The 16708-nt window shown below is 42.4% G+C and overlaps 2 protein-coding genes across 2 annotated transcripts in view; both read left to right on the forward strand.

Moving 5' to 3' along the window:
• mettl22 (methyltransferase 22, Kin17 lysine) overlaps positions 1–7341 on the forward strand; it is a 128898-nt gene extending 121557 nt beyond the window's left edge. Inside the window, exons 8-12 of the mRNA XM_080524537.1 lie at positions 714–767; positions 3649–3729; positions 4449–4551; positions 5430–5598; positions 6844–7341. Of these exons, the coding sequence (XP_080380663.1) occupies positions 714–767; positions 3649–3729; positions 4449–4551; positions 5430–5598; positions 6844–6876 (440 nt within the window). The 3' untranslated portion in view covers positions 6877–7341. The remainder of the gene's footprint in view (positions 1–713; positions 768–3648; positions 3730–4448; positions 4552–5429; positions 5599–6843) is intronic.
• Positions 7342–13686: 6345 nt separating this feature from the next.
• abat (4-aminobutyrate aminotransferase) overlaps positions 13687–16708 on the forward strand; it is a 128155-nt gene continuing 125133 nt past the window's right edge. The window contains exon 1 of the mRNA XM_080524536.1: positions 13687–13784. The gene's annotated coding sequence lies outside the window, so the exon portion shown is untranslated. The remainder of the gene's footprint in view (positions 13785–16708) is intronic.

Raw genomic sequence — 16708 nt, forward strand, 5'->3', positions numbered from 1 at the left:
TTGGTCCTACCACACCACATGTTCTAGTTAGTGTTTGGTCCTACATATGTTCTAGTTAGTGTTTGGTCCTACAGATGTTCTAGTTAGTGTTTGGTCCTACCACACCACATGTTCTAGTTAGTGTTTGGTCCTACCACACCACATGTTCTAGTTAGTGTTTGGTCCCACACTGGGAATCTCTGGTTCTGGGATCTTTAAATCTCACCTGAGTCTGGATCATTCAGTGGTGAAGTGGACCTGTGACCTCATCATCTCCTTTGGGCATTAGACGCGGCTCCAACTCTTTAACCATACACCAAAAACCTGACCCAGGGTTCCTACAAGTTTCAACAAGTAAAATGTATGACTTTTTTGGAGCTTTTTTAGACCTCTTTGGATATGATTTTAGACCTATTCGCGACACCATGGTAGATTTTTTTCATCCTGTCGTAGCTTCGTTCACCAATAATTTCTCCCGGGGGCAGTGGATTGGCATTTCTTTGGTTCCAGCTTGATTCATTTCCGTGTAAATAGATGTGGTCGGACTGATTTCCTTGCAGGACAAGCTAATCAAATTTTTTGACCTAGCACCTCATTTTTTAGACCTATTAACTGAAACTTGAGTTGGAATTCCATTCATATACTGTCATGTGAATAATATCTAGCTTCTGATTAAGTATGAATGAATACCAACATTAACATGCTGTGCTCTTCTGGCTGTTTGTGTCTAACAGGTGAGGAGGTCAGAGTGCGGCAGCTGGACTGGCTGAGACACGACCTCTGCACAGGTGGGAGGAGCCTGTCTGCTACCTACACACACACACACACACACACACACACCATGCTCTGCTACCTACACACACACACACACACCATGCTCTGCTACCTACACACACACACACACACACACACACACACACACACACACACACACCATGCTCTGCTACCTACACACACACACACACACCATGCTCTGCTACCTACACACACACACACACACACACAAACCATGCTCTGCTACCTACACACACACACACACCATGCTCTACTACCTGCATACACACACACACCATGCTCTGCTACCTACACACACACACACACACACACGCCATGCTCTGCTACCTGCATACACACACACACCATGCTCTGCTACCTACGCACACACACACACCATGCTCTGCTACCTACACACACACACACCATGCTCTGTTACCTACACACACACACACACCATGCTCTACTACACACACACACACACACACACACACCATGCTCTGCTACCTACACACACACACACACACACCATGCTCTGCTACCTACACACACACACACACACCATGCTCTGCTACCTACACACACACACACCATGCACTGCTACCTACACACACACACACACACCATGCTCTGCTACCTACACACACACACACACACACACACACGTACACACCATGCTCTGCTACCTACATACACACACACACACACACACACACCATGCTCTGCTACCTACACACACACACACACACACACCATGCTCTGCTACCTACACACACACACCATGCTCTGCTACCTACACACACACACACACACACACCATGCTCTGCTACCTACACACACACACACACACACACCATGCTCTGCTACCTACACACACACACACACACACACACACACCATGCTCTGCTACCTACACACACACACACACACACACACCATGCTCTGCTACCTACACACACACGCACACACCATGCTCTGCTACCTACACACACACACACACACACACACCATGGTCTGCTACCTACACACACACACACACACACACACACACACACACACACACCATGCTCTGCTACCTACACACACACACACACACCATGCTCTGCTACCTACACACACACACACACCCCATGCTCTGCTACCCACACACACACACCATGCTCTGCTACCTACACACACACACCATGCTCTGCTACCTACACACACACACACACACACACCATGCTCTGCTACCTACACACACACACCATGCTCTGCTACCTACACACACACACACACACAGACACCATGCTCTGCTACCTACACACACACACACACACACCATGCTCTGCTACCTACACACACACACCATGCTCTGCTACCTACACACACACACACACAGACACCATGCTCTGCTACCTACACACACACACACACACACACACACACCATGCTCTGCTACCTACATACACACACACACCATGCTCTGCTACCTACACACACACACACACACACACACACACGCCATACAGACTTCAGACCTACTGTATGCAAAGGTGTCCAGAACATGAGACGTTTAGACGTTAGACCTTTACTGCATTACTGACATGATAATTACTATGAGGTTAATATAGATTCTCAGCTTTTGTTTGAGGCTTTCTATGCATAGTTGAAGTTAGAAGTTAGACATACACACAGCCAAATACAAATACAATGAGTTTTTCACAATTCCTGACATTTGATCCTAGTAAACGTTCCCTGTCTTAGGTCAGTTAGAATAACTATTTTGTTTTAAGAATATGAAATGTCAGAATAATGAATTTTGGGTCAAACAAGCCTTCCACAATCTTCCCACATTAAGTTGATGGAATTTTGTCCCATTCCTCCTGACAGAACTGGAGTGACTTAGGCCTGGACTGCACGTATATGGATATTTATAAGGCCTGGACTGCACGTATATGGATATGTATAAGGCCTGGACTGCACGTATATGGATATTTATAAGGCCTGGACTGCACGTATATGGATCTTTTTTTAAGCAGATATTTTCATCTTCGTAAAAAAAAATGGGCATGCGCAGTCAGTTGTAATCAAACGGCGGCAGTGACTCAAAACGTAAACAGAAAATTGCTGCTGTTGACAACTGTTTTGCTTCAATGCGCATGTGTGAACGGCTTGATGCTTGACTCTTGACCAGGGTTGCCAGATGGGGCGGGTTACCGCCGAATGGCTACTTGATTTAGAGGTTATAGACTGGTTAGGCTGTAAATTGACAATCCCATTTGGCAACCCTGCTCTTGACGTCATTACATCAACACCAGCTCCGTTTAACATAACCACACTGATCCACTCAATCAGTTTTTGAACAGCATCAATATTAGATTAGAATAAAACATGGTGTCATCGTTGTACTGATGGAGGTTTGTAGAGTCAGCGGTCTTCCCTGTATCATTTAGACAGTGAAAAAGAACCGGACCTAAAACTGAGCCCTGCTCATTGGTTGTTAGACACTTTCCCCCCACTTGTACTTGTGCTGCTTATCTACCGGAGCTAAACTACCAACCTGGCCCTCGTAGCGTCACTGCCACCTAATCAGGCTCTGAAACAAACATTTTCAGTGACATTTTCAGCCCAGATATTTATTTCATACTTATGTCTTTTAACCCCTGTAGATGTAGATAACCACGGCAGTAGAGGCCTCTAGTTCTGTCCTGGTCTCTACTGTAGATGTAGATAACCACGGCAGTAGAGGTCTCTAGTTCTGTCCTGGTATCTACTGTAGATGTAGATAACCACGGTAATCTCTACTGTTACACCTCTAGTTCTGTCCTGGTCTCTACTGTTACAGGCCATGTGGGGTTGAACCTTCTTGTCCAAAATGGTAATTCTTCTCCTCCTCTGTCCTTCCTTTCTTAGACGGTGACGCAGAATTTGGATGGACAGAAGATGAGGTGGCGGATCTCTACGATAACACAAGGTTTATTATCGCTGCTGACGGTAAGTTACAGCTGACCAAAACTTAGTTTTTTCTAATTGTTTTTTTTATATTACGAAAGTGTTGAAGAGCCACTCAATATAACACACAACAGTTTTAGGACCAGTAAATACTTATAATCTGTCAGTGAATTCAGCTTGTTTTGATTCACTGTATCGTGTTATATATTAGTGATACACAGCTTGGAAACAAACTCACGTTTTAGGACTGCAAAGCAAACCAGTTCTGGTTCCTGCAGGATTCAACAAGTCAAATGTAAGACGTGGGTGGGTGGGTGGGTAGGTGGTGGGTGTGAGGGAGGGAGGGAGGGGACCCCTTGTGCTCTCAGCAACGGGCAAAAATCAACCTCCCATGCATATGAACATCTGTCTCTGTCTCTGTCTCTCTGTCTCTGTCTCTCTGTCTCTGTCTACAGCCATATATTTGTCTCTGTCTCTGTCCCTGTCCCTGTCCCTGTCTCTGTCTCTGTCTCTGTCTCTGTCTCTGTCTCTGTCTCTGTCTGTCTCTCTCTCTCTCTGTCTCTGTCTACAGCCATATCTCTGTCTCTGTCTCTGTCCCTGTCTCTGTCTCTGTGTCTGTCTGTCTCTCTCTCTCTCTCTGTCTCTGTCTCTGTCTCTGTCTCTGTCTCTCTGTCTCTGTCTCTGTCTCTCTGTCTCTGTCTCTGTGGAATGGAGATCCCTCCAGTAATGGTGAAGCCAACGTGTGTTCTGTCTCCCTCCAGTGTGTTACGATGACGACCTGACAGACGGGCTGTTCCAGACTCTGTACCGGCTCTGTAGCAACCTCCGCCACCCCTGTACCACCTACCTGTCTTTAGAGAAGAGGTAAGATAACCTCTGTCACCCCTGAATGTCTGTCCCTCTACCAGGTGAATGTCTGTCCCTCTACCAGGTGAATGTATGTCCCTCTACCAGCTGAATGTCTGTCGCTCTACCAGCTGAATGTCTGTCCCTCTACCAGGTGAATGTATGTCCCTCTACCAGGTGAATGTATGTCCCTCTACCAGGTGAATGTCTGTCCCTCTACCAGGTGAATGTCTGTCCCTCTACCAGCTGAATGTCTGTCCCTCTACCAGCTGAATGTCTGTCCCTCTACCAGCTGAATGTCTGTCCCTCTACCAGCTGAATGTCTGTCCCTCTACCAGGTGAATGTATGTCCCTCTACCAGGTGAATGTCTGTCCCTGTACCAGGTGAATGAATGTCCTTGTACCAGGTGAATGTCTGCCCCCAGCTGTCCCTCATTGGCAGGCACATGCATGTGTGGTCTCTGTCAGTCTGAAGGAACAACGGCTACATCATCTTGTAGGTTAAATCAAACCTCTCCATGTGAAATACTAGTTATCTGGTGACATACTAGTTATCTGGTGACATACTAGTTATCTGGTGAAATACTAGTTATCTGGGTTTCAGTCTCAAATGTGTGTCTGTATGTCTGTCTGTCTGTTGCTGGTTCTGGTTCTGGTTCTGGTTATATTGAAAGAAATCTAATTAAAATAAATAATAATAATTCTTCCTTCTTCTAGCACGACGACTGCCAATGGCCCCAGGCCTGAGCAATAGATGAATTTTTCCTGCTGTGACTGGTGGACAGATGATTCACTTACGTACTTAAGTCAAATGTATTTGTTAAGTCAGTCGCTTTGGATAATAAAGGCGTCTGGCGAAATGCCCCAGAAATGTCAAATGTCCATCTGGTCCCCAGGCTGAACTTCACTGTGAGACACATGGACGTGTCTTGCGACGCCTACGAACATTTCTGCCACTGCCTGTGTGAGCTGGAGGACATGGAGGACGGACGCACGCGCTTCAGGGTGGAGAAGGTGGCTCCTGCCTTCCCCCAGTACCTGCAGTACGACCGCATAGAGCAGCTGGTGAGCAGCTCCTATGGGTCCTTGAGATCCTTGAAAGTTTGTGAATTTGAGAAAAAGAAATCAAGGCCTTAACAGTTTTTGAAAATAGACATGGGTCATTGAAAGTGCTTGAATTCCCCTCTCTCTCTGTCTCTCTCTCTCTCTCTCTCTCTCTCTCTCTCTCTCTGTTTCTCTCTCTCTGTCTCTCTCTGTCTCTCTCTCTGTCTCTCTGTCTCTCTCTCTCTCTCTCTATGTCTCTTTCTCTCTCTCTCTCTCTCTCTGTCTCTCTCTCTCTCTCGCTCTCTCTCTGTGTGTCTCTCTCTCTGTCTCTTTTTCTCTCTCTCTCTGTCTCTCTCTCTGTGTCTCTCTCTCTGTCTCTCTGTCTCAAAAAAAAAATGTATTCAAAAACGTTTTTACGTAATTATAGTAGATAAGTCTGTGTATTGCTTAACTTAACACGGTAACTTTACACATTTCACAATATTATTGTTTTGCTGTGCTGTGGTAGAGAAGGCAAGAGACCATCTAGTGTCCTCTCTTTTTAATTGTTGTCTGTGAGCAGATAGTTCCTGTTATATAAATTCTCATCTAGATCTGTTCAAATTATGCCGTGTTGGGTCCTTGAATTGAGTGGGAATTGAGTCTTGAAAGTCCTTGAAAGTCCTTGAAAGGTGTTTGAATCTGATGTTTCAGAAGGTGTGGGAACACACTCTCGCTCTCAGTCAATCAAACACGCATGCACACACACACACACGCACGCACGCACGCATGCAGTATATGCACATAGACACACATGCTCACAGTATCAAAACACACTCTCTCTCTCTCTCTCTCTCTCACACACGAGCACCCCCCCCCCACACACACACACCTTCTACCTCAGAATCATCAGTCTTTACTTCGCTCTACCTGCATGAAGCATGTTCAGAGGCCTCCTCTCAATCCCATCCAGGTGTTTCATCAACCCTCCACTAGAGGGCGCCACTGTCGTTTATAAGAACCAAACCTCAATCTGACCTGACCCTGAGGAGAACCTCCCGTCACAGTGGATGACAGACGTGTAGAGTCACCAGGAGGGGCTAGACTAACACCATAGTGTGTTCATGTCTTACAGTGTAGCCATAGTGTGTTCAAGTCTTACAGTGTAGCCATAGTGTGTTCATGTCTTACAGTGTAGCCATAGTGTGTTGAAGGCGTGGGTTTGTTTCAGTTAAACCTGAGCCTATTAATGCTTTTGTTTTGTTTTGTTTTGTGTTGTTGTTCTAGGAGCTTTGGAAGGTGACCGCTACGCCCGTCTGAAGTATTTTTTCCTCAAGGTGTCCTGAGCTGACCCTGAGCTGACCCTGACCTGACCCTGAGCTGACCCTGAGCTGACCCTGACCTGACCCTGCACAAATCTGCAAGAATGACATTTTATTATTGGAATGGAAATATGCTCCAGTTTGTGTCTCAGGATCTGTGAAATTAATGACGATTGATCGTTAATTGTTTTTGTGTGTTTAAGGTGTGTTTTTATTTGGGGAAACCCTAATTATTTATTATTGACGCCTGAAGTTTAGAAGTGTGAAGCTACTAAGATGAGTGATTATTTATTGATTTTGCACAGTAAGAATAGCAATGTGGCCACAATCAAGACTGCTTAATGGGAGAAAAAAAAGGAAATATGACATTGTTTTATGTATGGACTGATATTAAGCACAAGCTTAGACATCTGATAAGGGTTATTTAATTGATCTGCTATTGAAAATGAAGTAAAGCAGCTGTGTTGGGAAGATAGTTGTGTGGACTTCACTATGAACACTGAGAGAAAGGGAGACTAGTAGGAATGTTAATACTACCATAGTAATGGTGTTAATACTACCATAGTAATGGTGTTGTTAATACTACCATAGTAATGGTATTGTTAATACTACCATAGTAATGGTGTTGTTAATACTACCATAGTAATGGTATTGTTAATACTACCATAGTCATGGTGTTGTTAATACTATCATAGTAATGGTGTTGGTAATACTACCATAGTAATGGTGTTGTTAATACTATCATAGTCATGGTATTGTTAATACTATCATAGTCATGGTGTTGTTAATACTACCATAGTAATGGTGTTGTTAATACTATCATAGTCATGGTATTGTTAATACTATCATAGTCATGGTGTTGTTAATACTATCATAGTAATGGTGTTGGTAATACTACCATAGTCATGGTATTGTTAATACTACCATAGTCATGGTATTGTTAATACTATCATAGTCATGGTGTTGTTAATACTATCATAATCATGGTGTTGTTAATACTACCATAGTAATGGTATTGTTAATACTACCATAGTCATGGTGTTGTTAATACTATCATAGTAATGGTGTTGGTAATACTACCATAGTAATGGTGTTGTTAATACTATCATAGTCATGGTATTGTTAATACTATCATAGTCATGGTGTTGTTAATACTACCATAGTAATGGTGTTGTTAATACTACCATAGTCATGGTATTGTTAATACTATCATAGTAATGGTGTTGTTAATACTACCATAGTCATGGTGTTGTTAATACTATCATAGTCATGGTATTGTTAATACTATCATAGTCATGGTGTGTTGTTAATACTACCATAGTAATGGTGTTGTTAATACTACCATAGTAATGGTGTTGTTAATACTATCATAGTCATGGTATTGTTAATACTACCATAGTAATGGTGTTGTTAATACTACCATAGTAATGGTATTGTTAATACTACCATAGTCATGGTGTTGTTAATACTACCATAGTACTGGTGTTGTTAATACTACCATAGTAATGGTGTTGTTAATACTATCATAGTAATGGTGTTGTTAATACTGCCATAGTAATGGTGTTGTTAATACTATCATAGTCATGGTATTGTTAATACTATCATAGTCATGGTGTTGTTAATACTACCATAGTAATGGTGTTGTTAATACTATCATAGTCATGGTGTTGTTAATACTATCATAGTAATGGTGTTGGTAATACTACCATAGTCATGGTATTGTTAATACTACCATAGTCATGGTATTGTTAATACTATCATAGTCATGGTGTTGTTAATACTATCATAATCATGGTGTTGTTAATACTACCATAGTCATATTATTGTTAATACTACCATAGTAATGGTGTTGTTAATACTACCATAGTCATGGTGTTGTTAATACTACCATAGTCATGGTATTGTTAATACTATCATAGTAATGGTGTTGTTAATACTACCATAGTCATGGTGTTGTTAATACTATCATAGTCATGGTATTGTTAATACTATCATAGTCATGGTGTGTTGGTAATACTACCATAGTAATGGTGTTGTTAATACTACCATAGTAATGGTGTTGTTAATACTATCATAGTCATGGTATTGTTAATACTACCATAGTAATGGTGTTGTTAATACTACCATAGTAATGGTGTTGTTAATACTACCATAGTAATGGTGTTGTTAATACTACCATAGTAATGGTATTGTTAATACTACCATAGTAATGGTGTTGTTAATACTACCATAGTAATGGTATTGTTAATACTACCATAGTCATGGTGTTGTTAATACTACCATAGTACTGGTGTTGTTAATACTACCATAGTAATGGTGTTGTTAATACTATCATAGTAATGGTGTTGTTAATACTACCATAGTAATGGTGTTGTTAATACTATCATAGTCATGGTATTGTTAATACTATCATAGTCATGGTGTTGTTAATACTACCATAGTAATGGTGTTGTTAATACTATCATAGTCATGGTATTGTTAATACTATCATAGTCATGGTGTTGTTAATACTATCATAGTAATGGTGTTGGTAATACTACCATAGTCATGGTATTGTTAATACTACCATAGTCATGGTATTGTTAATACTATCATAGTCATGGTGTTGTTAATATACTATCATAATCATGGTGTTGTTAATACTACCATAGTCATGGTATTGTTAATACTACCATAGTAATGGTGTTGTTAATACTACCATAGTCATGGTATTGTTAATACTATCATAGTAATGGTGTTGTTAATACTACCATAGTCATGGTGTTGTTAATACTATCATAGTCATGGTATTGTTAATACTATCATAGTCATGGTGTGTTGGTAATACTACCATAGTAATGGTGTTGTTAATACTACCATAGTAATGGTGTTGTTAATACTATCATAGTCATGGTATTGTTAATACTACCATAGTAATGGTGTTGTTAATACTACCATAGTAATGGTGTTGTTAATACTACCATAGTAATGGTGTTGTTAATACTACCATAGTAATGGTATTGTTAATACTACCATAGTAATGGTGTTGTTAATACTACCATAGTAATGGTATTGTTAATACTACCATAGTCATTGTGTTGTTAATACTACCATATTAATGGTGTTGTTAATACTGCCATAGTACTGGTGTTGTTAATACTATCATAGTAATGGTGTTGTTAATACTATCATAGTCATGGTATTGTTAATACTATCATAGTCATGGTGTTGTTAATACTATCATAGTAATGGTGTTGTTAATACTACCATAGTCATGGTGTTGTTAATACTACCATTGTAATGGTGTTGTTAATACTACCATAGTCATGGTGTTGTTAATACTACCATTGTAATGGTGTTGTTAATACTACCATAGTCATGGTATTGTTAATAGTATCATAGTAATGGTGTTGTTAATACTATCATAGTCACGGTATTGTTAATACTATCATAGTCATGGTGTTGTTAATACTATCATAGTAATGGTGTTGTTAATACTACCATAGTCATGGTATTGTTAATACTACCATAGTCATGGTGTTGTTAATACTATCATAGTCATGGTGTTAATACTATCATAGTAATGGTGTTGTTAATACTACCATAGTCATGGTATTGTTAATACTATCATAGTCATGGTGTTGTTAATACTACCATAGTCATGGTATTGTTAATACTATCATAGTCATGGTGTTGTTAATACTATCATAGTCATGGTATTGTTAATACTATCATAGTAATGGTATTGTTAATACTACCATAGTCATGGTATTGTTAATACTATCATAGTCATGGTGTTGTTAATACTATCATAGTCATGTTGTTGTTAATACTATCATAGTAATGGTGTTGTTAATACTACCATAGTAATGGTGTTGTTAATACTACCATAGTCATGGTGTTGTTAATACTATCATAGTCATGGTGTTAATACTATCATAGTAATGGTGTTGTTAATACTACCATAGTCATGGTATTGTTAATAATATCATAGTCATGGTGTTGTTAATACTATCATAGTAATGGTGTTGTTAATACTACCATAGTAATGGTGTTGTTAATACTACCATAGTCATGGTGTTGTTAATACTATCATAGTCATGGTGTTAATACTACCATAGTCATGGTATTGTTAATACTATCATAGTCATGGTGTTGTTAATACTATCATAGTCACGGTGTTGTTAATACTATCATAGTCATGGTGTTGTTAATACTACCATAGTCATGGTATTGTTAATACTATCATAGTCATGGTGTTGTTAATACTATCATAGTCATGGTGTTGTTAATACTATCATAGTCATGGTGTTGTTAATACTATCATAGTCATGGTGTTGTTAGAACATTTGGGTTGCAGCACCTGTAGTATTAACAGTAGTATTACATAGCAGGCTAATCAATGCTCATTTCATCACTTGATCCTCAGTGAACTGAAGCAGAACTAGTGCTCGCCTACTCCCTGGTCTGGACTGTAGAATCTGGCTCTGTTAAACCAGCTCATGATGTGAATGTTCATACTAGATTATGGCACTGATGTTTACGTATTTCTACAATCATATTTTTGAATAAATTGATATAAACCCCTCTGAGTGCCTTTTTTAATAGTTCATCACAAACATACTTTTCTTCACACCTCAGAGTCCACGGGCACGTCAGAGACAAGTCTTTAGTTGAGCATAATGTCCATGGTCTATCCCCAGACTGACCAGGAGGGGGCGCCAGGGTGAGGGGAAAACAGTCTCCTTCTCCCTCTTCACTGCACATTGTTACAACAATCATCTCTTACTTTCTAGTCTGAGGAACCCCAGGGAGCAGGAACCCCAGGGAGCAGGAACCCCAGGGAGCAGGTCTGAGGAACCCCAGGGAGCAGGTCTGAGAAGCCCCAGGGAGCAGGTCTGAGAAGCCCCAGGGAGCAGGTCTGAGAAGCCCCAGGGAGCAGGTCTGGGAAGCCCCAGGGAGCAGGTCTGGGAAGCCCCAGGGAGCAGGTCTGAGGAACCTCAGGGAGCAGGTCTGAGAAGCCCCAGGGAGCAGGTCTGGGAAGCCCCAGGGAGCAGGTCTGAGGAACCCCAGGGAGCAGGTCTGAGGAACCTCAGGGAGCAGGTCTGGGAAGCCCCAGGGAGCAGGTCTGGGAAGCCCCAGGGAGCAGGTCTGAGGAACCTCAGGGAGCAGGTCTGGGAAGCCCCAGGGAGCAGGTCTGAGAAGCCCCAGGGAGCAGGTCTGAGGAACCTCAGGGAGCAGGTCTGAGGAACCTCAGGGAGCAGGTCTGGGAAGCCCCAGGGAGCAGGTCTGAGAAGCCCCAGGGAGCAGGTCTGGGAAGCCCCAGGGAGCAGGGTGTTGACTGTTGACTGAACCGTTGAGAACCTTTCTTTTCTTGTTGTGTTGCCGATGTTGCTGAGACCTCAGACCTCAGACCAAGCTCCAGGTGTCGTAGCATGATGTTAGGTATCAGTTCTACTGCTACATGTGAGGAGGCTGTCATACTCTGTGTCTGGGCTGGGTAGAGTATATGATACTATCATATTCGTGTGATGGTCCTGAGTGGTCTTTCACTGTGCTCACTGACTTTGCCATTTTGAATGGAAGTGGTGTGTTAGCGTCATCTCATGTGAGGCTGTGATGACGGAGTGAAGGTAAATGAATGGTAAACAGACTGACTTATATAGCGCCTTTATCCAAAGAGCTTTACAACAGCCTCTCATTCACCCATTCACACACACATTCACACACCAATGGCGGCAAGCTACCATGCAAGGCACCAGCCCGCTCACTGGGAGCAATTTGGAGTTTAGTGTCTTGCCCAAGGACACTTCAACATGTGGCCAGCCGGGGCTCGAACCGCCGATCTGGCAACCTTGTGATCATTAGGCGGCGGCTCTACCTGCTGACTCAACCTGTGTGAACCCTTTGTCAGGTGAGTCAGGTGTGTTCTGGCTGAGCTGTTCGTCTCCAGGACCAGGGTTGAAGACCGGTGGGTGAGAGGTGTCCACCCAGGGTGACATGGTACCAATTTACTGCCCACGTCTAGCCTTTAGAACAGTTTATAACCTGGAGATAAAGCTGCCTTATGCTGCCAACTAGGTCTAATGGTGGGTCTCCATCTTCTCTGACGTTAGGGTCAGGTGTAAAATGTGCAACAATGAAAGTTATATCAAGTATTCATTTGGTCTAGTTTTCAATGTCATATAATTCGCTGAGCATTTCTACCCACAATCCTTGCAGTGCTTACTGGTTCCTCCGTGGAGACCAGAGCAGGCTACATAAAAGCGACATGATGCATTAAGGCTATATTAGTCTTTTGTTTTAATACCATGTTAATGCATTAAGGCCCAAAGTTCTCTTTCATAGGCACTTCATGACGTTAGAATTATAAGGTTTTTGTCAAAATGGAGTTTTGTACATAATCTGATCCATTAGGTGTTTATTAATGCCTGTGTGGTGTTATTTTTAAAATGTTGATATTTTTGAGTTAGTAATTAATAAAATACAAAGGTTCCATCTCACAAAACATAATGGAATGTAAAAACTACCCTAAACGGAGATAGAACCTTATAAATCATCAACGTTTCGTTTTGACTGTTCGCATAATGTTGTGTAACATCAACAGAGCTTGACATTTCAGTGTTACTCTGTTACTTTGTGGAAATGTTTCTAAGAGTGCTGAAGTCAGAAGCTGCGGTGCGCATTGGCCGGGGTGGACCCTCCCGAGGTCCCCCTGACGTCTCCTCCGGCCCCGATTGGCTGAGCGAAACGAGCTCGCTGAGAGACCCTCCTTCCAGGAAACGTGCTTCTTCCACCCAGGATTTAAAGGGAGGACGATCCACCCACCCGACGACATCCACAGTGTTGTTTACAATCGGTGTTTCAGTCGTGTTTCCTGACCCAGCGGACCCACCCTCTCCCTCCCAGCTCCCCGGGAGACCCTCGGTAAGTCCCGCTGTCCCTCCACACAGTTGGCGCGACACGGACATCCCGTGGACGCGTCGCTGTGCCATATGCCTTATACGCGCTGTTATTTCATCATATATAACACGTTGTGCACGCTTTTCTCTAGCCCGTATGTCTTGTATAACTGCAGACGTGCTTCGCCATGGCATCAGACAGATACGCTGTGTTCAGGTGCGCGTTTATGCGTTTATTGCGTTATGACGCGTAGCAGGGAGGTCGAGGCGTCGCCACATAGCGCAGTGGTCCTGACAGCAGGTCGCTCTGTCGTGCGACATTGAACACAGATTGAACACATTTGACACATCCGACGTGACCGTGAGTCGGAGGTCAGCCGCATCTCATCGTCTTCATCCTCGCTGCAAGCGCTCTTCCCTCTCTAAGTTGCCTTATTTTTTGGTCTATCACTCGGACCAGCCAGATCCAGCCGGAACCGGTTATTGGTCGCTTATCAAAGCCTCCCAGTTGTGCACATATCGTTTCGCAGTTATACAATCTGATCAGCGAGTTTGAGTTTGAAAAACCAGAACGAGTAGAAAGCAGCAGGCGGGGCTGTATGTGCAGTCTGCGTTTGGACAATGTAGAGACATTCTGACTACATGACAGTGGCAACGACGGGGTTGCAATTTCTAATTAAAATGATTTAGTCTTAGCTGTTGGTTCAGTGGTTTCCTTTGAGGTGAGGGACCACATTGGGAGGCAGTAGGATGTTGTCGAAAGAATGATTGTATGTAAATATGTGTCCGAGACAGTGTGGGTGAAATATGATCTGATCTTGTTGTACACATACCATTTCTGATGTATCTTCTTTGTTAGATGGTTAGTGGTTTTGATAAGTGAGATGTGGATTAAGGAGTAATCCAATATATGTGTATAGGTTTCTGTGATGTTTAGTGTTTGATCAGACATAGATAGATTTACTATAGTAGGGCGCCTGTGTCTCAGGAGGTAGAGCCACCGTCTAATGATCACAAGGTTGGCATATCAGCGGTTCGAGCCCTGGCTGGCCACATGTCGAAGTGTCCTTGGGCAAGACACTGAACCCCAAAACTGTTCCCAGTGAGCGGGCCAGCGCCTTGCATGGTAGCTTGCCGCCATTGGTGTGTGAATGGGTGAATGGGTGAATGAGAGGCCTTTGTAAAGCGATTTGGAGCAGCAAAAAAGGCGCCATATACTGTAAGTGCAGTCCATTTACCATTTACTAGGGGAATGAAAGTCCATAGGCCCTACATTCTGTTTTCTTGACGTTGATAGGTGATTAGATTCCAAGAACCAGTCAGGTAAATAGTGAAAGTCAGAAAGAGTTTTGAATTTATGACATCAGGGTTTTAATCAGAAAGGAAAATGACAGTGTTATCTGTGTGTACTAGACAGATAGAGTGTGTGCACACATTGGGAAGGTGGTTGATATACAGAAGGAAGAGAAGGGGACCCAAGATGAGGCTTTGTGGAACTCCCATATTACAGATTAGGGGGGAGATGTTCCATGGCTGATTTTGACCACTTGGGACCTGTTAGATAGATATGAGGAGAGTTAGGCCTACCACAGAGGAGGAAAGTTGAAATGAGCTGAGCTTGTTCAGCAGAATCTGATGGTTCACTGTATCACAGGCTTTTTTTAAAAATGTATTAACATAACCTATAACAGAACATGACCTCTTCTCCTCAGGGGCATCTAGATCGATCTATCTATGTTATCTTGTTTCAGGAGGAACGTCCTGGCCTTGCTCATGTGGATGTCTATCGGTTTTTTCAAAGAGTTGTAGAAGTATTCTAGTTTAGGGGTGAAACTAACTATTATTTTATTATCGATTAATGTGTTGATTTTTTTTTTATTGTTTAATCAGTTAGTCTCTAAATTATTCATTTACAAAACCTGTTTTATATTACAATCATATCGATATAGCCTGACTTTTTCCAAGTAGTGTGGCTAGTTGTAAATGCCATCATTCACCCCCCTTGGCATTTTTCGTGTTTTGTTGCCTCACAACCTGGAATTAAAATGGATTGTTTGAAAGTTTGCATAATTTAATTAACAGAATATGCCTACAACTTTGAAGATGTGATTTTTTTTTTATTGTGAAGCAAACAACAACAAATAGGACAAAATAACAGAAAACGTCAATGTGCATAACTATTCACCCAGTCAGTACTTTGTAGAGCCACCTTTTGCGGCATTCACAGCTGCAAGTCGCTTTTGATAAGTCTCTATGAGCTTGCCACATCTTTCCACTGGGATTTTTGCCCATTCCTCAAGGGAAAACTGCTCCAGCTCCTTCAAGTTTGATGGTTTGCGCTTGTGAACAGCAATCTTCAAGTCTGACCACAGATTCTCAATTGGATTGAGGTCTGGGCTTTGACTAGGCCATTCCAACACATGTATATGTTTCCCCTTGAACCACTCAAGTGTTGCTTTAGCAGTATGCTTGGGGTCGTTGTCCTGCTGGAAGGTGAACCTCCGTCCTAGTCTCAAATCACTTACAGACTGGTACAGGTTTTGCTCAAGAATATCCCTGTATTTAGCACCATCCATCTTTCCCTCGACTCGGACCAGTTTCCCAGTCCCTGTTGCTGAAAAACAGCCCCACAGCATGATGCTGCCACCACCATGTTTCACTGTGGGGATGGTGTTCTTGGGGTCAGACATAGCGTTTTCCTTGATGGCCAAAAAGCGCCATTTTAGTCTCATCTGACCAGAGCACCTTCCTCCATACATTTTGGGAGTCTCCCACATGCCTTTTTGCAAACTCAAAACGTGCCTTCTTATTTTTAGCTGAAAGTAATGGCTTTCTTCTGGCCACTCTTCCATAAAGCCCAGCTCTATGAAGTGTATGGCTAATTGTGGTCCTATGGACAGATACTCCAGTCTCTGCTGTGGAACTCTGCAGCTCTTCCAGGGTTACCTT

Source organism: Nansenia antarctica (genome assembly GCF_963989245.1).
Source record: "Nansenia antarctica genome assembly, chromosome: 2".
NCBI lineage: Eukaryota > Metazoa > Chordata > Actinopteri > Argentiniformes > Microstomatidae > Nansenia > Nansenia antarctica.